General features: G+C 42.4%; 3 protein-coding genes and 1 non-coding gene across 4 annotated transcripts; 1 reads left to right on the top strand and 3 right to left on the bottom strand.

Moving 5' to 3' along the window:
• Nucleotides 1–234: 234 nt before the first annotated feature.
• Nucleotides 235–5,580, bottom strand: ranbp1 (RAN binding protein 1). The gene is made up of 6 exons (XM_070964145.1): nt 5,455–5,580; nt 3,804–3,928; nt 3,498–3,655; nt 2,332–2,460; nt 1,987–2,055; nt 235–1,445 (listed from the first exon to the last, which is right to left on the bottom strand). Exons 1-6 carry the CDS (start codon nt 5,467–5,469, stop codon nt 1,300–1,302), a joined length of 642 nt encoding a protein of 213 aa, XP_070820246.1. The 5' UTR covers nt 5,470–5,580; the 3' UTR covers nt 235–1,299.
• On the bottom strand, nt 1,631–1,759 carry LOC139333209 (small nucleolar RNA SNORA77). The gene has a single exon (XR_011602313.1). It is a non-coding gene; the product is annotated as a small nucleolar RNA SNORA77 (small nucleolar RNA).
• A 734-nt stretch (nt 5,581–6,314) lies between the features above and the next one.
• trmt2a (tRNA methyltransferase 2 homolog A) lies at nt 6,315–10,796 on the top strand. Its single transcript, XM_070964093.1, has 12 exons — nt 6,315–6,391; nt 6,844–7,470; nt 7,642–7,750; nt 7,948–8,129; nt 8,363–8,477; nt 8,565–8,680; nt 8,816–8,927; nt 9,042–9,164; nt 9,399–9,474; nt 9,638–9,754; nt 9,842–9,938; nt 10,065–10,796. The coding sequence occupies exons 2-12, from the start codon at nt 6,851–6,853 to the stop codon at nt 10,237–10,239; spliced, it is 1,842 nt and encodes a 613-aa protein (XP_070820194.1). The 5' UTR covers nt 6,315–6,391; nt 6,844–6,850; the 3' UTR covers nt 10,240–10,796.
• On the bottom strand, nt 10,745–24,453 carry dgcr8 (DGCR8 microprocessor complex subunit). Its single transcript, XM_070964092.1, has 14 exons — nt 24,324–24,453; nt 22,984–23,949; nt 20,853–21,015; nt 19,081–19,223; nt 17,136–17,466; nt 16,864–17,061; nt 16,169–16,270; nt 15,770–15,868; nt 14,442–14,524; nt 14,133–14,233; nt 13,889–13,995; nt 13,572–13,699; nt 13,202–13,315; nt 10,745–12,716 (listed from the first exon to the last, which is right to left on the bottom strand). Exons 2-14 carry the CDS (start codon nt 23,668–23,670, stop codon nt 12,633–12,635), a joined length of 2,340 nt encoding a protein of 779 aa, XP_070820193.1. The 5' UTR covers nt 23,671–23,949; nt 24,324–24,453; the 3' UTR covers nt 10,745–12,632.
• Between the last annotated feature and the right edge of the window lie 1,124 nt (nt 24,454–25,577).

Raw genomic sequence — 25,577 nt, forward strand, 5'->3', positions numbered from 1 at the left:
AGAATGATTATTACAGGAGGGTACAATGTGGGAAACCTGCACAACACTGACATTAACTTCATCTTATTAGTCAGACTGCAATACAAACCTCTGCAGGATTAATCATTTCATATAACCTGTAATCTCGCTTTGGCTCTTACAACTTGTCTTAATATACAGAGAATTTCTTCAAACTGCACATTTTATCATCAGCTATCCCAGGAAACAAGCGGTTTTTATATGAATGCAAACATGTGGTCTTTGACAGCGTTTATTCGAAGGTGGAGGAAACATTTCAAGTCATTTGAGTGCAAATGAAAAGCAACATTTCAACCATATACATGTATTTACAGATGCACTGGCACTTAGATGCGCTTTAGAGGCAAGGTTAAGAACTCAATTAGTGGAAAGAAAAGGAGAGGGTGGTGAGCACACAGATCAGATAGGGCACTCTGTTACATACACTCTACATGCTTAAATTCTGGGAATGTTATGATCTAAAAATACAAACTTGATTTCCTGGTGAGGAACTTAAGTCAGAGCATAGCTGCACCGAACTCTGCTGAACCGTTGACTTTGGACTTTGAGGGTTTTTTCTTTTAGATATTTAAAACAAAAGGAAAAAAAACTGAAATGCTTAGGTAAGTGCATCTGATCTCCTATCAGTCAGCGATCTGCAGCATGCATCTGATGCCCCTCAACTGTCTGTGGAGTGGATTCCTCTTCGAGTCAGTTCCCGACAGAACTGACTGAAGGAACCGAGAAAGACCTATTTCTACAAGGCATCCACTGAGAAGTCTTCACCTTGCTGTTTCTAACTGTGGAAGCATGGACAGTGGACAGGGTAAGAAGGCCCACTGAGATGCATCATGGGATTCTACATTTACAATGCACCTCCATAATGCCTGGTCCCTGACCCTGTGCTGCTAACAAGCAGGCTACATTATCCTCTTTCCCTATAAACAAACTCTGGTTCAGAATAAGAAAACAAAAAAATACCCCAATGTGGGAATTATCACTATCACAAGCCTCTTTTCACAGTTTGTCAAAAGTAACATTGAACTGTAGATGACAAGGATGTAACGTGTGGCATTCCATGGTGCAGAGGGAAAGGGGAGGGAGGGGGAGAACTTTTTTTTCATTAATCCACTATCCTGTATTTTTTCCCCCCAGTGGCATCAAGGACTTGTGATCTTGAGGCAAAACATAATAAAAAAAACTAATAATATGCAAGTGTCCAAATTCAGTTCATTTCGAGTCTATTGTAGAAAAAGAGGAAAAACTGATAAATTGAAGATCAGCAAAGCAAGTTCTTGGTTCTCAATTCTTCTCCTCAGCCTTCACCTTTTCCTCTTCTTTCTTCTCAGTCTCCTTTTTGTCCTCTTCCTTCTTTTCCTCTGACGCCCCGTCTTTTACGGAGAGTTCCTCCAGCTTCTCTGCCACTTTGTTTGCACTATCAGTGTTGCCTGTTGCAAAACAGTGAAACGTGCAATCAACTAAAAAAGTAGTGACAGTTTGCATCTCAACTCATTGTCTTAAGAATACCCCACCTCTTCATACAGTCACTGTAGTTCATTTGTGGGTTTAGGTGGACCCTGTGGCCTTTTGTGGTTACATTAGAAAACAGAGGTAACCTGTGAAAAATCTGAATTGTAATGTAGCAGAACATAGTGGCACCAGCCTTTTAGAAAGCCAGTCAAGTGTTACATTCTGCATGTTCATGTAGCAGACAGAAAAAGTTCCAGGCTGGAGTGAGCAGCAAAGAACAGAGTGAGTCTGCATTCTCATTCACCCTGACATATGACCTGTAATGTTACCCCTAGTTTTACATTATGATATGATGTAAAATGGATTACAGACCCAAGTAAACCACTGCACTCTTTGCTTAAGCAATTCCCATTTTAAATAACTGGTTTGTGAAAACACTATATTTGCAGACAGACATGTTTTATATACCCTGAATCTCATCAAACTTAACATACTGCATTAGGAAAATTTGTCACGTACTTGTTCCCTCTACATTTTTTCTGACCTCCTCCTTGCACTCATCAAACTTGACCTTGAACTTCTGTGCATCTGTAAACAGAACAGAAAATTAGCATATTGTCACATCACCATGCTGTTGTATGACGGTCAATGAGACTGCTTAATTATGCTGCACTGCCAAATGGGAAATACAGGAAAAGAAGGAAGAAAATATAGCAGCTGGGTGTTGTTGCCCAAACTTTCGATGCAGAAAATGGGCCTCTCAAAGCAGCTTGTCCCTTCAGTATGATCATGATGTAACTGAAATTTAACACTGGTTTGAGCACCTTTCAAATGTTATATTGGATTAGATGTGTAAATACTTACTTTCTGCATTTAAAAAGCGGATTGCCAAGAGTTCAGGTTTGGGGCTTTCATCAGCATAATCTGCTAGTGTGTTCCACACCCATGCCCTGTCACTGCCTGCGTTGGGCTTCAGCTCCATTGTAGGTTTAACTGTAGTTCACAAGAGGGGAGCAAGGTTAACACACAAAGACAGAGAGCATGTACCATGCAGGAGGTTAGCATATCTAGTGGTTGCACAACTATTAGTTGGAATGCTTTTGCTAATAATTGCTAATTATATAATGTAAACATTCTTCTTGCCAGAACCAGTAGTCCATATTTACTACACTTGGGAAAACCATCATCCCTGTTAAAAGTCCCCTTACATTTTTTTTTCTTGTTCTCCACTTAACCGTACTTGCATTTGTTTAGGGGAATACAAATATTCAGTACAAAGCACTTATCTGAGCAAATCTGCTGCATGTGTAAATGTTGATTCCACCAAGCATGGCTCTGTGATGTCATGCAATGTGTCAAAGTCACTGAACATAACAATTATAAGCTTGGGATGTCAACTTAATTGGTACACAAAGGAAAAAAAGATGGTGAATACCAGTTTGCCAAGCTGCACCAAGCCTGCAGTGAGACAGCAGGACATCCTTTGTCATCCCTTTTTTTTCCTTAACCCTCTGTTGAGGGACGGAGCACACTGACCCAAGACTTAATGATGGAGCTAGAAACACTGCAGTCTGCTGATTGTCAACAGAACTGTCTTTTCTTTTGAGACAAAGGGCTCAATGCTCTCCTCGTCTGAACTCTGAAATAACATTTCCCAAACTTGCATTTTTCTTTGCTACCTGCAGCCTTTTTTCTAACAAAGTTTGTCTTCTTGTTATAATAAACAGCCACATACTGAGAAGAACAAACATAACAACCTCTCCTACATTTAAGAGTACTGTCTGCAGTGGAAACACAAAACTGAAGGTTTAGGCAAATGAACATATACACCCACAAGTCAGCATGTTCAGCTATGCCTTGGGTACCTTTGTGTGTACACTACATTTTGCTATACCATACATACTGAAGTCTGACAGATTTGATTTTGAAATCAGATGTTTTAATTTGTGTTATTATAGTTAGTTTTTCTTCTTCTTTTTGATATTGTGATATAAAACAGCAATTGAATTATATTTGTCAACTTGACTCACTGTGGTGATTGGCACAAATCTTCAAGGTTCGGTCTCTCCTCATCAGGAGGCGGATTGTGCCCTTGTCTTTGTGTTTCAGCAGCTTGACGTCACCGGTTCCTCTCTCCTTCCACTCTGGTGGGTCGTTCTCAGAGGCAAAACGATATAGTTTAGCCCGCCTGGGAAAAGAGTGGAATACTCCATTAACAGGATGTCACTCTTAGTGACAACACCAGCGTACTGGCCAGCAAAACGTGTATTAGCTCATCACACTTGTGAGACAAATAACATGCGAATGAACAAAAGATGGCCATCAAAGCAACTTGCATTTTGAAGAGTTCCTCCTCATCCTCCTCTAATGTTTTCACATCCTGCTCAGGAAGGGACACGATGGGCTCGAAGTGGGGATCGTGATTAGAGTCCTCTGCAGTAGTTTCGTGCTCTTCTTGTTCCTAAGAGGAAAAGCAGGGGACGAGTCAACCAAAAACCATAGTATCTTTCAGAGTGATTCTTTGAAAGTCACTGGAACAAAGTGACTTCTGACAACTGACCAACAGGCCACAGATGCTTCAATGGAGGGATTTAAAGGCTCATTGGTTAAGTATAGCTTTTGTAGTGGAACTGGCAAAGCCTTTACCAAAGCGTTGTTGCTGAGCCAAGCATCTTTAATTCTATTTGAGGGCACATGTTCTCACGTTGATGCTTGTAAAACTAAACGCACATCGCTAACATAGCAAGAGCATATATATTCTTCATGCAAAAACGACTGGACAAAGATGGCTATCTGCAAAAAAGTGTTAAAGTGCATGACCTGAGACAAAGTGTGAAAAAGCCCTTAGCAACTAACTTGAACGATGTGCAGCATCCCGAAGTGGATAAAAACCTGAGCATACGCCAGACACTTGGCTTTCTTCAGGGTGGCAAACCTACTTCGATTTACCGTTCAGCTACTAGTTAGCGCCATAGCAAGTTAGCTGTGCACCAGTATAACGTAACTAGCGTTAAGTCTTTGCGCATTAGCTAAAAGAGGCAAGCTATATATAACGGCTACAGGCACTAAGGATGCAATATGAAATAACGGTATAACTAATCTTATAGGGTCACTAGCTTAAATGATTAGGCGGATGTATTAATCATATGCGTTTGTCGCAGTTGCATTTTACTTCAATAATGTTAACAAATAGTTGTTGAACTTTGTTTCTCAGAGACAACTCATTGTGAAGTTGCCTGGCAAGGCCTTTCACTAGCGGGCTAGCTGAGAGCTAACTTAAGCGTTTGGCTTCTGACACGATGCGTGTCACTCACTATTTCTACAATTAAAATGGGAGGAACTAAACATTAGGTGACATGATTTTAGGGCTAACCTGCATTCAAATCAATGTAACCATCTTACAGTAAACTGCCGGATAATACGCAGTCACAGGCTCCAGCGCCCTGCTAATGAAGCTAACATTAGCCAACTAATGTTAGCAACTGTTGTACTTCGCAGACAAAGGCAAGGGACCAAGATCAACCACTGTCTTTGGCCAGCTAGTTACATGCAGATTGTAAAACACTCTGCTCAAATAATCGACCACTGAGACAATTTAGTTAATTCGTCGGGAACGTTGTGGCCATTGCCTCCCTAAGCAGCTATTGATCAGAGTAGAAGGCTAATGTTAACATGCTGACTGGCTGCACACTTCAGAGTACTTCTGAGCTCGTCAACGTTGTATTGCTTAAAGAGTTTATATCTTACACTGATTATTTCTAACGCCAATTGTTCGTCAGAAAGTTCTCAAGCATTCATTACATCATATAGCCTTGAAAACATACTTATTAGCTTTTCTAGCATTGTGAAAGACAACATCATTGTCGGCATTTCTGGCTCTCAGCTTCCTTTACAAAGTTTAAGACATGTAAAATACAATATTTGTCACAAAATTCCGATTTTAAGAAGAAAAGGATGCATTAGATGACCTAAAACGCGTGACCTCACCTTCGGGTCTGCCATATTAATGTAGATGTTTTCAGATTATGGAAGTACTTTGATAGATTCAAATCCTAGACTGGCCGCCGTTTCCCTTCAGCTACTCTCACTTCCTGCTCCAGCTTTCGCGCGCCGAATTTCCTACGTAAGCCCGCGCCCACATTGTGACTGTGCGCGCACCGCCTCTCTCATGTCTGGGATTACCTGCATCAGCTGCACTTGACAACATGCTGTTTGTATCAGAGGTTCACCATCAATTAATTACTTGCAGAAACAGAAATGGACGACATGTACTGTATCTACTGTAAAAAAAAGTATGGCCTGTATTATGTTGAAATGTGAAAGCTACTTGCGAAATTTTCTGAATACTTCTATCCAGAGACAAAAATGTTAAGTCAAATGTGTTTGTTGTGATTTTTTTAACAGGCTATTAAAATGAACTGTCGGCCTCTATGGACGCCTTATCCCACTGTATGTGCACAGTGAGCACAGTGTAAAGGTAAATAATAAAGAGCCTTCACTAGATTTTAACTCGGGGCCCCTATAAGATGGAGCCTCAGTGAGTACAGGTGGTGTGACCTCTGTCGTTTTAGTGAGCTGTAGTGGTGCAAGAATTATGAACAATCAGAAATTCAGTTACCAAACAAATCGCCACACGGTGACCCTGAAGCCTGGGGTTAAAAATGATGAAAGAAACAATTAAAATGGAATAGGGAAGAGAAATCATTTCAACGTTTTCCTGTTTATTCACCATTCGTACACAAAGTGGCAAGAGGGCCTTTTAAAAACACGAACAATGAAACAATATGGAGGTGACGCTCGAGTCCCGAAAATGAGGACTACCACTTTAACAAAGTTCAGAGTTCACCGCCGCACGTGGTCAAGTCAACATGGCAGCGCCCTGGACGCTGTAGTGAGAAGTGGAATTGAAAGTAAATGTACGCCGGTAAGGCACACGAAACACATTGTCTGGACATTTTCTGCACTTTTGTCCATGGCCGACACTTAACACGATAGGGATACTGACGAACTTTTTTTTTCTAAACAGGAAAGAACGCAACTCTGGCGAGTTTTAATTGCCACCTCAGCTCTAAGCTAACATGAGATAGCACTGTATGCAAAACAAGTGCTGAAAAAGTCTTTTAGCTTTTGACATACTGCTAAAACTCAAGTCTCTGAAAGCACTTCATGCTTTTGTGTGCAGCTGTTTTAAAATGCAAATGTTCCTCTTCTGCACTTTTGACGTTAATTATAACGAGTTTTAAAAAAGCTATAGTGTCTCTGAAAGCGCACTGTGTCCACCAAAAAAAGACAAATAAACCAAACTTTATTTGTTTTGTAACGTTGACAAGACCTTGTCAGTCAGTCTGTAATGGGATTGTTTATTGTGTCACCCAGCAGAGTGATGGCAGATGTTAGTGACAGCCCAGTGGCTAATCCTCCACTGTCAGAGGAGGAGAAGCCTGATGACCTCCCCCAGGACGCCAGCAATGATGACGTGAAGTCTGATATCAGAGCGGAGGGGAACGAGGCCGCCTCTGACCCCAGCATGTACCGCTACATCAAAGAGGACCTCTTCACGTCTGAGATCTACAAAGTGGAGATCCGCAATCTACCAAAGTTCACCGGCTTTAACGACCTGAAGAAATTCCTGGCCAAGCACAGCCTCAACCCACACAAAATCAAGCTGTTTGGCAAGCAGACGTTCGCCTTCGTCACCTTCAAGAACGAGGAAGAGCGCGACAAGGCCATGAAGATGGTTCATGGCATGCAGTGGAAGGGCCAGGTGCTGAGCGTCAGGCTGGCCAAACCCAAAGCAGACCCCATCCTGAGGAAGAGGAGGCAGGAGGAGGGAGAGGGCGCGGGAGGGCAGCCCCCAGCTAAACGAACAGAGGGGGATGAGGAAGAGGAGCCGCTCAGTGTCCAGATAGCCAATGTGGTGACTCCTCTGTGGAACGTGCCTTATGAGGAGCAGCTGAGGAGGAAGGAGCAGGAGGTGGTGGGGGTTCTGCAGAGGCTGGCCAAGTGAGTGGTGTCATGTATGTGGAGTCTGATACATACAAGGGACGCCATCTGTGTCCGAACAGTAAATAGTATTAAAATATCAGATTAAAACCCTCCACACAAAAGCGTACGTCATGGAGGGGCATTTTGTTACAGAAAATATCCATCAATACTGCACTGTTTCTTTTTCAGAGAGATTGGCGGCACCAACAAAGCCATGTTACCGTGGCTGTTTGCACAGAAAGGGAAGTACAACAAAATGTGTTGTCTTCTGGAAGCTATCCGGCCATCTCCCACACAGGTATGTTTACATGCTGGATCCCAGCAAACAGTTCACATTTTACTGAGACACACATTTGTCATGCTTGTACAAATACAAACACGCTATGTTAGAGATCTGAGTTACAAAAGTACGTCGTGTTGTTCCACACCTTGTAATGCAGTAGTATCTAATATAATCCTAACCCTGTTCATATTTCTCTTCCTGTATCATGGCAGACCGAGTACAGAAACAAGTGCGAGTTCCTGATTTCAGTGGGTGCAGACGGTGAGGATAAGACCATCGGCTTCCGTCTGGGGAAGTATAAAGGCGGCTCCTGCGCCGTGGTCGGGCCAGCTGACACGCGCCACGTCTCAGCCGAGGCCAAGAGAGTGGTCAGCGAGTTTCAGAAGTTCATCAGGTATTATGACATGATAGTCCACAGCAGGGTGGACATGGAAAACACAACTGCCATCATTTTTTAGACTGAGACTTCAAAAATGAAAACAGGCAACCTCAGCATAGGTTTCCACTGGCTGCTGTAATGTGTTAGCTAGTGTTGGAGTGTCAGTGGTTTTGTCTGAATCCAGAAAACTTAAATAGTTTTCACACACATTTCCAGTATTGCATTTAATCTAGTTGTTTTGCACACAGGACGACAGCATACTCCGTGTACAGTCCCGAAACATATGAAGGACACTGGAAGCAGCTGACCGTACGGACTACGAGGACCAAACAAGCCATGGCCGTCGTGTTCTTCAACCCACAGGTGAGGAGATGTTCTGTTTACAAACCACGTGTCGGCCCGTTTCATTGCTCCATTCTTACCTGTTTTATTTGTTGAACGACTCCCTAGAAACTTGAGGAAGAAGAAGTCGATGCATTAAAGAGCTCCATGAGGAAGCATTTTACAGAGGGAGAGGGGAAAGACAGCGGAGTGACCTCTCTGTACTTTGTTAGAGAGGGTCAGAGGTAAGAAAAAACACGATGCTTCACGAGTCATCAAGTTGACTGACAGTATCAGAAGAAGATGAAGGAAAACTTGCAGAGGGCACAGTATAAAAATCTCTGAATGCTGCTCTAAATGTGTGTTTTTCTGCTTCCAAGGACTTCTCCCAACCTGGAGGACTTGCCCTGTGAGCTGGTGGCTGGAGAGGGCTGCATTCACGAGGAACTCCTGGGTCTAAAGTTCAGAATATCTCCTCACTCCTTCTTCCAGGTTAGAAAGATTTACCTCACGGACTTTCAGATTGCTGTGCTACTTTTCCAGCTAATGCATACGATTCTATTCAGTCAGCTGGTGTTCAAACAACGTGTCCGTGATACTTTGCAGGTGAATACAGGAGCTGCAGAGGTGCTGTACTCTGCTGTGGGGGAATGGGCCCAGCTGGATCAGGACAGCACAGTGCTGGACGTGTGCTGTGGGACAGGGACCATCGGCATCTCTCTGGCTAAGGTGAGAATAGTTGCCGTCTCACCTGTGACTGTGTTTTGATTACAAATGTCTTCCATCCATGTCATGCACTGTACATTTGTTATTTAAGACTTTTGGAAAAATGCCGCCAAGAAAAATACCACACTGCACCATTTTGGCAAAGGGTTGCAAACTAAACACCTTTTAAAATGTTTTTCCTGGGATGAAAATGGAGCCTCTGGCAGTCTTTGCATATTTGTTGACTTTTGTCCATAGAGGGTAAAGAAGGTGATTGGGATCGAGCTGTGCCAGGAGGCAGTGGAGGACGCCAAAGTGAATGCAAAGCTCAACGGTAAGAGACCAGGTGACATTTGCCTGTGATTGGTGTATGAAATGGGAATATTCATAAATGTAGGACAGTCAGTAATGATGGGTGCTGTGCAGACTGGTTTAGCTCATGACTGGCTGAGTGTGATCAGCATAAAGTGTGACCAGTTCTTTGTTTGTATCTGAAGGTCTCAGCAATGTGGAGTTTCACTGCGGAAAAGCTGAGGATGTGTTCCCCAACATCCTCAATGCTCTCGTGTCGCCCAACGTCACAGCCATCGTGGATCCACCAAGGGCAGGCCTACGTGAGTGAGCAGCAGCTGAAAGGTGGAAATGAATTTCACTCATTTCAGGATGTTACACATTAAGAGTCCTTGTCTCTCTAAACACAGATTCCAAAGTGATACTGGCCATCAGGAGGGCAGAGCATCTGAAGAGGCTGGTTTATGTGGCATGCAACGCAAAGGCAGCCATGAACAACTTCATCGAGTGAGTCCTGATGTTTTAATTTTGCTCTTTTAAAGCAACAGTAATATTTCTGCCATACCAGGTATCATTTTGAAAGGTGGCCAATTCTATAAAACAGTAAATCTCATATTGAAATTTGTCATTAAGTCTGTGCAGAGCGCCATCCAACAGAGTTCACGGTGCCCCGTTCCGCCCGGTGCGAGCCATGGCCGTGGATCTGTTCCCTCAGACCATGCACGTGGAGATGCTTCTGCTGCTGGAGAGAGTGGACTACAATACCCAGCAGCAGAGCAGCAGCACTCAGGAAGAGCCGCGGTCTTAGCCCCTGTGCAGTCTGATAGGCAGCATGGGCTCACACCCTCACTCTCAAAGTGATTGATTACAGTAGCAATCTTTCCTGTCATACAGCCTCATGGTCTTGACAGTTCATTTAAATAGTTTTCCACTCATCAGTGTCTCATCCAGGTTAGTGCCCTTGTTTCATAATGCAACTAATTTGTGTCAAAACTGGTAGTGTTGATAGTGTGCATTGTACTTGATCTGTTTAACTGAGCTTTATGGACTCTTCTGCCTTTTTAGTTTGAGAACCTTTGTCAGCTGTGCTCACTCAAAAGTTGGTTATTTTATGAACTTATATCATAAGACCACAAAGATATCTAGATTAAAAAAAAGGTTTAGAGCTTCCAGAAATGCATTAACTGTTAATAAGGACAATGCAATACAAGTGGGGCACTATAGAATGAATAGTTTTACTTATTAAAGCACCACCTCAGTTTGTAATCTCTTTCATGCGTTTGCAGCTGAATAAAATAACTGCCTTCTAGTCATTAGTCAAGACATTTTATTTGCATTACAAATATCACTGAAGTCATGGAGCTCAGGTTGCAATACATACTTCATTTTCTAGGCAGCAACATCTCAAACAATTCATTGGTACAACTCAACAGCAACACATGTAAAAGCAGTATTTTTTTTCTCTTCTCACACCGACACACACTTGGCAAGACGACAAACGCACAGAGGGGAAAGCACATTCTTAAAGCGATCTACAATATCACTACAGCCTCGTGTTTAAACTGTGGCGTGTCCTTGAAGGTTTTGTAGAAAAACCACAGGCCAAATACTTGACAAAGAATGCACAGCAGTTTCTATTTTGTTCCAGCAAGTAACGAGACGATGTGCCGTCCTGCGTTAGATGTTTCTACTGTACAGTTTGCAGCAACATTACTCTATAAAATGCATAAGACTGGATGTAAGCTTTGGTATACACAGTTTCGTCAGCTCGTGTCGGACTAAATGACTTGATCGTATTCAGTGTACCAACTACGTTTTGCAAGGCTGCCTTTTCAAAAACGTATTCTACTTGTGTGTCAAAAAATATACTCGACTGTCACGATGGCAAACGTACACGAAATACACAATCCATTAAGACGAGTCTTAGAAATCTGCACATGCTGTATGCATTTCCCCCGTAGTATCTGATGTTTAACAGGCTGTCTTCATTAAAACACTAACTGGCTAAAGAATAAATGCTTTATCAAGTAAAGGGGGCTTGGTCTTTCCACTTCCTGTTGAAGGGTGTAGGTCCAATATTTTGTATATACTCTGAGCCCTTCATGAAATGAATTAACTAAGGCAACATGTAGCCAACATGATCTCTTAAGGGCACCCAAACTGAAAAGCTACCAAGTGGTTAGTTGGTGTGCATGGCATTAGTACTTTAATAAAAAGCGAGCAAGAACTAAGAGCATGAAAGAAATGATCCTTTACCTCCAACACATGGCCGTACTCTGTGGCCCTGTGCCGGCGTTCACTGCAGTGTTGGCATGGGGAGCAGGGAGCCAGTTTCTTGTAATGCCAAAGCAGAGGAGGGGAAAAAAAAAAAAAAAAAAAGGCAAGAGTCCCTCCAAATACAAAAGTCACCCCAAGTATCCCAAAAGCAGTTGGTTCTTGTACCAACAGCATGATCAGTCAACAAAAATATCTGACAGGACATGAGTGCATAACAATAGTTCTGAATAGTGATCACTTCACAACGCAGGTTTTCATCGTGCAAACCAAGACAGCAACTGTCCTTTTGGAGGAAAAACAAAAACAAAAAAAAACAAAAAAACAAAACGGCATATTTTCTATTCATCATCCAAAATATCCATAACACTACCATTAAAATACCCCAAACACATGTAACTTTGTTTCCCAATTAAATGAACGGTATAAATACACAAGTATTAGTAGTCCCTTTCAAATACTTGAAGCACAAACAAAACTAATAGGTGCTGGCACGCCGAGATTGTGACTGCTGAAAACAACACTTCAAAATCTAACCAAGGTGTGCCGTGTGTTTTTTTTTTATTGCAGTCAAAGAAGCATGCATTTTCACTCTGATGCAGTTCATACGTTCTTAAGTCAGGTTAACTTCTTCCGCAGCCCCGGGTGACTCTTATGTAGTTTCCTTTTTCTTGTAGTGCCATAGCGAGGATGCATCTAGAGAGGTAGACGATATTTGCTCTACTGTCCGTTAGTGCATTTAGTCCTAACCTCACATCTACCAGCTGAACCAATAAAACATGGGCGAAGGAAGCAAGCAGTTCTACCAGCCTGGTCAATGCGTAACTATATTGCCATTAGATCTGAGTGATGCATAATTAAGTGATGGATGGTGGTGTCAGACAGTGACTGGGTTTCAGTGCCGTGGTTCATCAGTGATTCAGAGACTTAAACGTCAACAGTGCAGAGGGGTTCGCTCCCCGGCTGGGCAGACTCCATTATGGTCATCTTGGGCTTCTTCCTCGTTTCCTCCTGGTGAAAACATACAATGAAGTGACCATGAAGTGAGGTCTAATAATGGCACAAGATGTTGAAATATCGTGGCACTGTGAGCCCAAGCGTCAAGCATCAAATGTACGACAGAAAAGAGCATCGGAGCCCATCTCACTGAGACCCTGCACATTTCCTCCTTGCCCAAATGAAATTCTGAGCTTTGTCTGGATCAAGACGACCATCCGTCTGTCCTTCAATCAGCTGACTGGTGACAGAATGTCTGAGTTTCAACAAATAAACATGTTCGGTCCTTGGCAGGGGAATAAAGGATGAACAAATGTAAAAAGCAAACAGCGCTAAGCTTCGCGAGAAGTCCTACACTCCAAAAGAAAATACAGCTTCTTTTATGACAGAAGCCATGCTGCCACATCGTTAATGGTTTTGATGGGAGATGTGGAAGACAATGTAAAAGACCTCTTACAATTGAAAGTGCATTAAAACATGCTGCACACTATAATTCTCACCCTCTGTTTGGCGAGTTTCCTCATTTCTTCTTGCAGTTTGTTCAGGATATGAAGGTTTGGCTTGTTCTTTTTGGCATACTGCTGCAGCTCGATCACACTCTTGTCAGAGTTCTCCTGCAAAAGATCCGTTGTTTTACAAGTGGTGTAGGCGGAAAACTTCATCTTCATCACCAGCATTTACATTTCACTGGTTGTTCTGATGTGGCAGGTAGTAAAATTAACAAGGCAACGTGTGAGCAACATGCCAGTGGACTGTTACTACAAGTTACAGGAGTGAGATGCTGAGAGACATTTAACTGCTCAGAACCTGAATTATTCTCTTATAAGAAATTTCACATCTGATAAATAAAACCAAACTTTCCGTTCTTACTTTCTTGACCATCTTATTGCTCTCTCTGCCGTACATGCGCAGCAGTGAGCCCCAGTTCTTGACGTGGGGATGAAGCATCTGCAAGATCTTCTGAGATGCTAGTTGTTTGCCAACCCTCTTGTTCTTGCCTGGTGGAAAATGTACAAAACATGTCGCTGAAAGCTTCATGTACCTCACAAGTCTGTGAAAGAACAGCTGGCTCCCCGAGGTAAAACAAGATGAACGGGGTCTTTCAAATGATCACCGAACTCCTCAGCTGTACACATGGACTGGTTCAGTCTGAACACATGACAAGATGAGGATTACTGTGTACTTACACCAGCCACGCACAGTGTGCTTCCCACATGTCATCACATATTCACTCTTCTGGTTTTTCCCTGGGATCACCTCAAATTTAATGCTGGTGTCTCCCATCCCATGGTTTCTACAGGGAAGAGCAAACAGCACATGAATGTGACAACCGAAGCGTTGCTCAACCCACCTGAGCTATGGTAGAAAAAAAACACAACCAAAGACAATGATAAATACACTGTGTTGGTGGCATTATGCATTAGCTCTTACCTTTTAAGGCACTCATGAAGAATCTGATATGGCGAAAGTAGTCCTGCTTTGTTGGTCAGCTCATACACCCTCGAGTCTTCTATACTGATATGATTAAAATACTGTGGAGCAGAGCACATGTGACATCACCACTGCTGTGTTACCTCTCACTCTAAACATGCATCAACCTTCACAGCTCGACTTTTGGCAGCAATTACTGCCAAAACCCGTGCTACCTACCCTCAGTGTTGGGAACACGCAGTTAAACTTCAGCCTACTCTATTCCAGATGAGAACATGAGCAAGTGTCAGTATAGGAAAAGAGACGTACCTCCAGTTCATCGCCCTCAACGGGCTTCTCCTCCGAGGTCTGCTTCACAAAGTCAGGGATGAGGATTTCCAGTGTGGCTCGAGCTAAAGCACAAAGTGTGAAAATTACAAGTGCAGGTAGTAGTGTTATTTTTGGCGGCCTGTTTTAATTTTAGTCTAGTCTTTGTGTCAAGCTGTCATTTTAGTTTTTATTAGTTTTAGTCACGTTCATACTCTTTTTAGTCAAGTTTCAGTCGACTAAAATCTGAGCATTTTAGTCTTATTTCAGTCAGAATTATCCGTGACTTGTTTCGTCTAGTTTTAGTCGACGAAAACTGATGACGTTTTAGTCTAGTTTTAGTCAATGAAAATTGTATTTTAGTTTCTTTTTAGTAATGCAATTCTATTTAACCCAGTCAATATAGTATCTAGTAGTATAGACAAAACCAAAATTTTCTTTTAGCCAAACCCATTTCACAATTCAAACAAGGTGGTCTTATTATTATATTATTGTTAGTTTATAGACTCAAGAATACATCTATTCCAGACACGAAGACGCTCTGATTTGAATTCACAACATATTTATTTTACCAACCAAAGCCGGCTGGCCGGCCATCTGTCACATTCTCTGTGTCGGTTGTCTGTCGTTAACGCTAACCTACCGCAGCTGCATCTTCTAAATGACGCAGCGAGTGGGAACTAATGCCAAGACGTCGCCTGCGACTGCGCAGTGCGACCTGATGCAGCCCCTGAAGTGAGACACAGGAAACAGAAATACTGCAAAATAATAACAACGCCACTAAACGAGACGAAATAACGTTAGAACATTTCGTCTCGTCTCGTTTTAGTCAACGAAAATGAAGAGACAACGATATTGTCGATATCGTCAACGATATTGCATTATATATTTAATTACAGTTATCGTCACACGGCCAGCATTTACGTTGCGTCTCGTCTTGTTTTTGTCACGTGATAAAGGTTCGTTGACAACGATATTTAGTCATAATTTTCGTTGACGAAAGCAACACTAGCAGGTAGAAATAGTCATGTATTAAAGCGCGGCCATCAACTGTGTGAAAATATATATCAGAATCTTTATCTAGGAACATGTAGAAAATATAGTTTGATAACATACATCAGGACCAAGTTGGTTCTTTAGGAGAAACCCTAAACTGATTTAATTAAATATTAACAAGTACAGAGATTTCAAAATTCCTCTACAGGGCCTCACTTTCCCCATTGTCTTTACCCACTGACTGTCGCACTCTGAGCTCATACAGTGTATATTCAGTCGTGACATGCACAAACCAACCCATCACAATACTAACCACTGTAAATAAAAGAAATTACCAGCTTTATTCTTGGCAAGTTTTTTACTGCTTGCAGTTCCTGTGCCGTAGGTTACTCCATCTATAATGACTGACGCTCCAAAGGGTTCACTTGGGTTCTCTGTGGGGCACACAAATTCAGTTTGGTTTCATATATGTATCCGGTAACGCTCAACAACTTCAAACTTCAAGAGGCAACAGTTTTGTCTGCACACGGGTACACATGCACGCTAAGTGACTACAGAGGAAGAGATGCAAATGGGTACTGGGTTGCAGAATAAACAGTAGATTTACACACATCACAATATGTATCAAGACACCATGCATGAGGTTTTTTTTCCCTTAAATAATGATGTATCCTGAAAAGGAAAGAGTGACACAGCGACTTCAAATACCTCATGACACTTAAAGAAGAACTTACCACATTCAAAAAAGTTGTAAACAGGTCGAACCTTTAGGACACGTTGCATATACTCATGCAAGATGCAAACTTCAGACTTTCCGTTAGGGTTGATGACAAATTCTGTTGAAGCAGAAAAACTGAAATAAATCAACAGTCTATTTTTCTTTCTATTTCTAACGATGTTTTTGTTCGTCTGTGCTCCTTGACTGTCCCAAGCTGCTTGTTGTGTATTATCTAACATGACATTACAGTTGACATCCAAAGTTCAAAGCATTTTTGGTAATGGAGAGCCTCGCCCTTTCAACAGTTAGATGGGGGATTCACATCCTCCGTCAGAGGGGTAGCTGGGACTTCTTCCTTCTGCGCCTCACTGTTTGTTCTCTGAACTGTTTTGAGCAATTAACAGCCTGTTTGCCATAACCTGATGTTAATAAAGTACACACATTGAATCAGTCAGGCTGAAAGCAATTAGAATTATACTGGGCACATTCATCTGAAAGTTAAAAGTCACCCAAACGTTAATGTGCTTTTAATAGCTTTTTAGATGACCATGGAGCACGATGACACATAGTCATAAGCTGTACCAGGCTACACAGCATAATCTGTTAGGATAAATTAACTCTTGAGTTTTATGTTTCATTGGTTACTGATGATTACAAATAACACCTGCTTCTTCTTAAAAAAAAAGCATGAATTGCATGACATCCACAGACCTTTCTTCGTGGGTGCATCCTGGACTGACAGTGTGATGAGTTTCTGGTTGGCAGGCAGGATAGGTCTCTCTGACTCTGCCTGCTTCCTCTTCATGTCTCTGTTGAACTGCCTTCGCTCAGCCCAGGTACGGAACTTCTTGACAGTGACTTGTTCAAAGTCAAAGCATTTTTCGAGGTACAAGCGAAAGTCTTCAAGTTCTGCAAGGAAGGTTGATTTATAAGTTAGATGAAGGACAACAAAAACATAATAATAACCTTTTAGAAGTCCTTACCTATGGACTCGTCCTTGCACACCTCCACCTTGGCCTTGACTTGTCCTAAGGCTCCTTGGGCAGTGTCACAGGGCTCGGACTCTTTAGGCTGCAGGTTGTTAGTCTCTCCATCTGGGCCACTGTCAGACAGACTGGAGGGAAGGACGTCATCCCGCTCCTCAGCTGCAGCCTCTGCCCTGCCAGCTCCCTCTTCACCATTGGCCTCCTCACCAGTCTTGACTGGAACCTCCTCCACATGAAGGGTCGCCTCCCCATTCAGCTCCCTCTCCTCCTGTTCCTTCATTTTCTTGTAGTGTAGGCATGGGATGCTGCTGGTAGGAGGGTCATGTTTCTGTATCAAAAAGAAGACCAAGAGTTGTCACAAAATGTTTCTACAGTATCATCAGTTTGTCAATTTTCTGTTCAGTGAACTGACCCAATTTAATCAAATAGAGTCCACCCGAGTGTGATTTCATCTCAGTATAAATACACCTACAGGGTAGATGTACAGGGTAGCAGGGTTAGGTTAGAAAAAACATTCCAAGCTTTGATTATCTCACGGGGCACCATTGAGTCGATCATTAGAAAATGGAAAGAATATCTACCAAGAGAAGGCCGCCCACCAAAACTGGGCCTGGGCAGGAAGAACGTTAATCAGAAAAGCAAGCAAGAGGTCGATAGTAAGGAGCTGGAAAGATTCACAGCTCAGCCAATGCTTAAACAAAACCTGTTTCAGTCTACAAGAGATGTGGGTCTGGGACAGAGGTTCACCTTCCAGAAGGACAATGAGCCAAAGCACAGACAGAGCTACACTGTAATGGCTCACAGCAAAGGACGGTCTTACAATGGTCCAGTCAAAGCCCAGACTTCAATCCAATTGAAAATCTGTTTTTGGGAAACTGCTCTTCACAGACAGTATCCTTCAAACCGGACTAAGCTTGAGCTATTTTGCCAGGGGAGAAAGGGCAAAAGTCACAGTCTCGAGATGTGCAAAGCCGGTAGACAGTGCTGAGCAGTTACTGCTACGAAAGAGGGAGTTGACTTGGGGGGATGAATACTTACATATGTGCTTTTTTGGCTTAATTGTTTGCGTTGCAACAAAAGGTATTTTGCACCTTTAAAAGCACAATGCATGTTGTGTTAATCAAATGGCGAAGAGTCCAATAAAATCCATCTGAATTTCAGGTTATAACACTGCAAAATGTGGTGAGGTGTGTTGAACACTTGTGCAAAGCATTGTTACTACAGCATGGGTTGGTGATGGGGTGGAGGGGGAGCAGAAGAGAAAAGAGAGCGTGAGTGAGTTCATTCATTTAATCTAGAATGGAGACATGAAAGCAGACAGAGACGGTGCCAGCCTGACTGGAACGACAGTCAGAATTCATTTTCCTGGGAGATCGTACCCGCCGGCAGACCAAATTGCACACTGAAAGAGAGGCTTACAGGGAATCACTCTAAACACAGATGGTGTCATTATTCTGGCTATTAGGTGCAATCAACATTTACTTATATTTACATGTTAAAGCATAAAACATGTCTATTGCCAGTTTAAGGGTGTTATTTTTGAATGAAATAAACATCACACACACTAAACATCACACACACACACACACACCCACACACACACACACACACACACACACACACACACACACACACACACACACACACACACACACACACACACACACACACACACACACACACACACACACACACACACACACACACACACACACACACACACACACACACACACACACACACACACACACACACACCATGAAGTCCATTATACGTATCTAGAACTGGGAACTACTATGGGCCACCTAAACTGGTTAACAAACTGGTGGCAGGAGCAAAATATGTAACTATTTTGGTTAGAGTTGACACAGAGGTGTACCCATAACATAAGAGGATCAAAACCCCTGCAAATATTAGACCGGACACTTGTCTTACATCTTACCCTAATACTGCCAGTCCCAAGGAAGTAGGGTCTGGACCAGGTAACCACCCTGGTCTCTCTGTGCAGGTAGACAGGAATGCCTGAGTTATGGAATGTCATGATCCATCCATCAGGTAGAGGCTCAGTGGGAGGACGCCCCCGGCCTGGCACAAAGGGAAAAAAATATAAATGCAGGCATTAATTACTACACCATTACTATGTGTGGTACACTTTTCTAGTAATTACTGGAAGATTGCTGCGTCACAAAACTGATACATGTAATTGCGTGTCAAGCAGTCAAGAGATATTGACACTGAGCTAAGATTAACCTAAGAAAACAGGTCATTTACAGTTGGGTTTCAGTATGAAAATGATGTAAAGCAGGGAAACATCACTGATTAAACATCACATTAGACTACTCAAACAGAACTCAGCCGAAATGTTCACCTCTGTGGTGTACACACACGCACGCACGCACGCACGCACGCACGCACGCACGCACGCACGCACGCACGCACGCACGCTGCCTGTCACCACTACCTTTGCTCTTCCAGTTTGTTGGATTAAAAGTATCACACCAAACTGCAGTTTAGGTTTCAAACCTTTAACAATGATTTCATTGTTGATCTGCACAGTGTTTGAACAATGAGCTTGTTCGAGATAGTGAAGAAAGAAATGCTACTTGGACACTCATTTCTAAAACAAGCAAGTTTTCAGAATTTGTGATATTTATGCTAATGCTTTGCAGACTCAAAACTTTACTCGATCACAATTAAGATTTCAAACCTGATTAATTCAGTGAGTCCATGCATGTGTGTTTTACATCTCTGCTAACTAATTTTCCCAGGAGAAACCCTGAATTGTTATCTGTCAACAATGCACACAACTGCACAACACTATAAATGAAAAACACGATACTATCCTCTATTTGATATCAGTTCACTTCAAAATACGATTATGTAACAGATGTAACGCATATGTATATTGAGCAGGTACTGTTGAGAGCAGGGGGTGGGGAACGTCCAAAAAAACCAAAAAACCCAATAAGAATTCAGAATTTAAAAAAATTCCCGTCCAGGTGGCCACTGAATACAATCAGTCATCAGTGAAAATGTGCATGTTCCTACTCTGCAATGACAAAAGCTGCTATGACATGTGAGCATGCTGGTCAGTGTGAAATCTCCTTTGGGCATTTGTTTCAAGGTTTCAGGACATGACGATTAAACACAAGAAACTGAAAACATTTGGTACACTGTTAAATGATGAGCTGATGTGCCTGACATCCTACAACATAAAATCACTGAGCTGCAAAGCAACGACAAGCTCAAAGCCAAGTGCAGCATCCTCCCTCTGCTCCAGGTCTAAAAACTGCATGTACATCCTGAGGATTTGTCCATTCTGAGGAGACGAGCACTGAAGTTCACACCTGTGTTTGGGACAACCTACTGCTGCGAGCTGCTCTTTTCAAAACTGACTCTTGCAAAACTCTTCCGCTCAAGACTGACTGAACCAAACCTGGAAAACCAGCTGTGAGTAGCATCATTATCACCACCATCTGACACCTCGCCAAAGAAAAGCAGTTCCAGCCATCACAGAGTGGGATATGTGTGTTCAATAATTTAGTGTGGCCCTAGAAGGATGTTATAAAAATTGCAATGGCACATGATGGGAAAAAAGTTCCCCGCCCCTGGTTCAGAACATCGTATCATACTGTGACCTGTAGTATTGAAATGACATTCAACTGTAGGTTTCTTGATAGAACCCAACCCTGAAAAGACAGATCCACCACTCACTCTTCAGGACAGTCTTAATTTTGGTCATCATGGGCTGAACACCTCCTTCACCATCTGACTGATGATCACTGTCCCCGCCAAATCTGTCCTCTGCCGGACGCATCTTTTTTGGGACCGGCATGCCCTCCTCCAGCAGAGCATCGACATCATTGTCAAACTCCTCCTGGAAGAGTCAATGGTTAAGGCCGAGAGAGAAGGATGGGTCACCAGTTTAAGGGAGTTTTGATGCAATGCCATGGTGAACAATTGGTGGAGGACAACAAACAAAAACCACACAACAGTCTACCATAACAGGGGTTAAAATGATCAGTTCCACTTTGAAGCATAAAAGTGAAATACCTCTGAATTGAGAAAGATAATACTGAATCCATATGAACTAAATTACAAATTAAATGACATTTTTAGCTGTTTTGATTCCTTCTTTATGACTGCTGATTACTTTTGAATCAAAAGGAAACTCAGCATTTAATGGGAAAAATTTAAAAGGACACTAACCTCTTCCAGCATCTCACTTTATCATTTCAGTAATAAAAAAACAAAGAAATAAAGAAAAACATTCATTTAAATTTATGTTGCTGAATGGAACATTAGATCCTGGATCAGTCACTCATACTGATGCAAAAAAGAAGTGATGCATTAAGAAATCATTGCATCAGTCATTTTTCTGATCCTTTGATTCTTTTGACTTTTCACTCGCCCTTTGATTCAGTGCTAGCTGTAATTTATCTCTATGTGTTCCCACATTTTTTTCTTTCAATTCATTTGTGCCATTATTCCCTGCAGCCAATAGGATAACTAGAAACATACAACCCAGCCTATAAACAATCAGCCACAGGTGGCATCGTGTTAGAGCACACAGGACATGTTAACATAATATGGTGAGGCTTTCCAAGGGTGGAGAGAACTCCAAGAGTTGAAAGGCATGAAGGTGGATGTGGAGGTTGCTCAGTTTCTGGTGGACATGTGGATAACATTAGTTTTGCTTCATTTTGCTGACGTAATGTTTGAGATTTGTTCATTAGATTTGTAACATTAAATTGCCCGCAGACAATCAGCTTACTTTCTAGTTAGTCAAGATATGCTGTTGTTGTGAGTATCACTGTCTGGAGCCGATGTGCTGGCTCTAAGGAAACTGTCTCCTCTCTGCATGTTCACTGTGCATCCATGAATTTAGGGGGGCTGAGCTTCAGGAGCACTGAAGGGAGGGGTGTATTTGATTGGGTATTGAATTCAAATATCAACGATCTCTCTCCAGAATGACTCATCCCACCTTTAACATTTGGAAGTACTGGGCCGGTACATTCATCTATAGTTGCAGGATATTGTTTCCAAATAGAGAAATGGCTGTAGACCTTTTCCAAATGTTGAAGACCACAAATTCAATATCATTGAGATGCATTGTGTGTGGGTAGAAACATCAATAACAGCAGAAGAGCCCAATCTCACCAAATGAAACTAAAATCAGCTGCATGTCTACATAAAACTGGTTTTTTTTTAATGTGGGTAACTTAACACCAGGGAGGCAGTTAAGCAGCAACATCATATTTGGCACAAGATACAACAAGTTTTATGGAAGTGTGGTCTCCATTTGGAAAACCACTCACCACCCCTCCATTAGGTTGCATTCCCATCAAAAGCTGCACTGTCAATGCAGGGGCTACACTGCTTTGGAGGAGTTGCTTCAAGAACTAGTAAGAAGGCCTCAAATAGGATGTAGGATGCCTAATCACTTTTATTTTCTAGATGTCATTTTGAAATATAATGAGAAAGCTATTCTGTTATTACTCCAGCAATCATTTTCTCCTCAATCTAAAACACTGCGAATGTGAAGAAAAACAGTAAAATTGCAGGATGATGCATTGCAGCAAAAACTTTTTTTTCCCTTTTTTTAGCAACCAGGAGGTTGTTTTGTTGCTGTGTCCACACACCTGCTGTGCCATCGCAGTGGTCTCACTGAGATGACAGGGGAGGCTGCATTTCATGATATAATAATGCCCTCTTTTTTTTTTTTTTTGGAGTGTACTGTATGGGCTGTATTAGGCCGACATTATTTCTATTTGACAGCAAAGGACAAACTGGTTGTGTAGCTGATAAAGACAAGTGATACAGCAGAAAAAAAGACAAAACGTACCTCATAGGAGTAAGCCACAGCCTCGTCATCTGCTTGCTCCTGCTGAACTATGACCTCAGACTTAAAGCCGCCACGCTCCCCATTGTCATGATCCAGGAAGTTCTCGTAGAAGTCATCCAACTCATCCAGGACTGCGAACACTACCTTGTTTTCCAGGTCTACCTCAGTCTCCTCTGATGCCCTGCCTGCAATGTTTCCTGCTCCAGAGCTACCCTCAGCTACCTCCTGCTCACTAGTTGAGTCATGCAACTCACCATTCAGGCTGTTTAAGCAGTCATCGCTTCCTCCTTCCTGCTCTTCACCCGTGTACAAAACCTTCCTGTCTTTGCTACTGCTGCTTTCAGTGAAGCTTACGCTGATTTTAACATCTCTGAGCAGCTTGAGGTCTGGTAGAAACTTGGTGACTGGGGGAGCGTGGCGGGCTGTTCGGGGGCACGGTGGATTGGGGTTGGCCTCGTCTGAGAGGTGGCTACAGAAAGTTACTGAGCCCATGCTGTGGGGCTGCTGTGGCTGGGCTTCCCCGTCCCCTGGGGTGTATGTGTATCCATCACCACCAGAGCTAACGTCCATTACCTCTGCGTCACTGGACGTTTGCAGGGGAGGTGGTGGAGGTGCTCTGCCCTCATCTCGGCCAATATCATCAGGTGGCTCCAAGGGGAGAGGGGGTAGAACATCATCTATCTCCATTTTCTCTATATCACGAACTACAACTTACACAGACTGATAATTTATTCTAAAATCTGACCTGTTGAGAGCCTTTCTTCTAATCTAAAACCAGAATGCATGCAGAAGCACATCCCTGTATAGACCACGTACCAGAGGTGAAAATGCTAAGCTGACTACATTGTTCTTTTCATTAATGTAGACAGCTTTCAGAATCACTGTCTCAATTATTGGAAATCACAATGCATTCAGCTTAATACAGGATCTAGGCACTGATCATCCTCCACTGGTATCTTCTGGGAGCTGGAAAAGAAGACCAGTGAGAGCAGACGTCACTTAGTGCAACTTTATGACTGATAGCGTAATATGACAGGATATTTAACATATTCCTACTACAATGTAGCTGCGGAAAACTAACTTCGGTGTGGTATATGTATCCTCTTTCTTAGGCTTATGAGTAACGTTTATCCAAATACAAATAGCAGACAAATTCATTCTAAGCTGACGGGGAGAACCTCGTTTTAGCGCATCTGCTCAGTCTTTAGCGGCACAGCGGCCCCCTGGTAGCGCTAACATCAATGCTAATATGCTAGCAAGCTGCCATCCGACTGTGCAGATATCCGCGTCTGCTCACATGGGCAGCGAGCCTGAAAACAGTTTAGTACAGAAATGCTTACCGATAAATATGACACGGCTGTTTCCTATCAGGCACCTGACTAAGTTACCTTTCTAAATTATTTTAATTCTCGACAAGCCGCCATCCTGCCACAATTGCAGCCCCGCCATCTTGACGAAAACCACAGCGGCAAAACCAACTCAGACTCCGCCTCCCAGTACCAGCTTTTTCCATAATTGATCGATCAGTGGGCGAATCACAACGTTCTGTTCGTGATACAATTCAACCAATAAGATAACAGCCCCATAAATTATGTCCAATGAGCAACATGTTAACACACAAACGTCAGAATAGCCAAGAAATGAAGAATGGGAATGTTGTTCTGAATGACTTCACTTCACGGCGGATTGACTATTTTTTAATTTAATTTATAAACATAAATATGTAAGAAACAGCATGAAAGTATAATCGGCACAGGCTCTGAGCCACTGACTAGAGTCAACTGCAATATATGTACAGAAGCCAAACAACTAGAAGTAAGCAAAGACCTGAAATAATTGTTAATGTATACTGAAAATACACCAACAATAATCACGGACTTGGATTGTCAGGTGGGTATATGCAAGGTTTACTTACAAGTCTGTAGAAGCTGCGATTGCATTGCCCTTTAGCAAATTAAAGATGCTGCTTGGTCTGTGATGTATCTGAAAGCTAAACTTAAATAAATGTTTTTCACTGATGTCCAAGCTGCTTTCATCTGACACATCAATGTCAAACATACCAGGTGTCTCTCTAAACACTGCACTTGTGGTCTCATAGAGTGAACTTGTTTATATAGTTTTAATTCATTCTGTCACCACCAGTGTCTATGAAGGTAAAGGGCTGACATGACAGTGTCCCATGAATTGGAAATTTGGTGTTGTGAGGGGCAGACTGCACGAGGATCACGTGAATGGCATTATCTCAAATTGCCAGTTGGGGTCACTCTTCACTAACAGTAGTACATCAGTGACAAAGCGCAGCAGCTGAAACCCAGATTTTTTCAGTAAAAGTTAATTTATTTTGGCCATGTGGCTTTATCACAGGAGACATTTTGATTTTCCATCGTTGGACAAACACATGTGTTCCTAATATGATTAACAAGGCCACAGAAAGCAAAGAAGCTGAATGGAATTCAGTACTTTTCTGACTGTGACATGTCAGAATGTCATCTGTGAAAAAGGCCTGTAGACGTTTTGTAGTGAGTAAAGGCCACCGTGCACTGCCTGGGACAGCCACACCAAAACCTGACAGCAGATCAAAGTATGTATGGACA

Source organism: Chaetodon trifascialis, chromosome 6, assembly GCF_039877785.1.
Source record: "Chaetodon trifascialis isolate fChaTrf1 chromosome 6, fChaTrf1.hap1, whole genome shotgun sequence".
Classification (NCBI taxonomy): Eukaryota; Metazoa; Chordata; class Actinopteri; order Chaetodontiformes; family Chaetodontidae; genus Chaetodon; species Chaetodon trifascialis.

Bases quoted from the DNA above. Each gene is read 5' to 3' on its own strand.
- ranbp1 (XM_070964145.1), bottom strand. The intron at 2,461-3,497 runs GTGAGTCAAGTT...TGTGAACTACAG, and splicing joins GATTTGTGCCAATCACCACA to TTAAACCTACAATGGAGCTG. The intron at 1,446-1,986 runs GTACGTGACAAA...GTTTTGCAACAG, and splicing joins AAAAAATGTAGAGGGAACAA to GCAACACTGATAGTGCAAAC.
- dgcr8 (XM_070964092.1), bottom strand. From the start codon at position 23,670: ATGGAGATAGATGATGTTCTACCCCCTCTCCCCTTGGAGCCACCTGAT. The intron at 21,016-22,983 runs GTACGTTTTGTC...TGACTCTTCCAG, and splicing joins CTGTGGCTTACTCCTATGAG to GAGGAGTTTGACAATGATGT. The intron at 17,062-17,135 runs GTAAGGACTTCT...CCTTCCTTGCAG, and splicing joins GTGCAAGGACGAGTCCATAG to AACTTGAAGACTTTCGCTTG.
- trmt2a (XM_070964093.1), top strand. From the start codon at position 6,851: ATGGCAGATGTTAGTGACAGCCCAGTGGCTAATCCTCCACTGTCAGAG. The intron at 8,130-8,362 runs GTATTATGACAT...TTTTGCACACAG, and splicing joins GAGTTTCAGAAGTTCATCAG to GACGACAGCATACTCCGTGT. The intron at 8,928-9,041 runs GTTAGAAAGATT...GATACTTTGCAG, and splicing joins CTCCTCACTCCTTCTTCCAG to GTGAATACAGGAGCTGCAGA.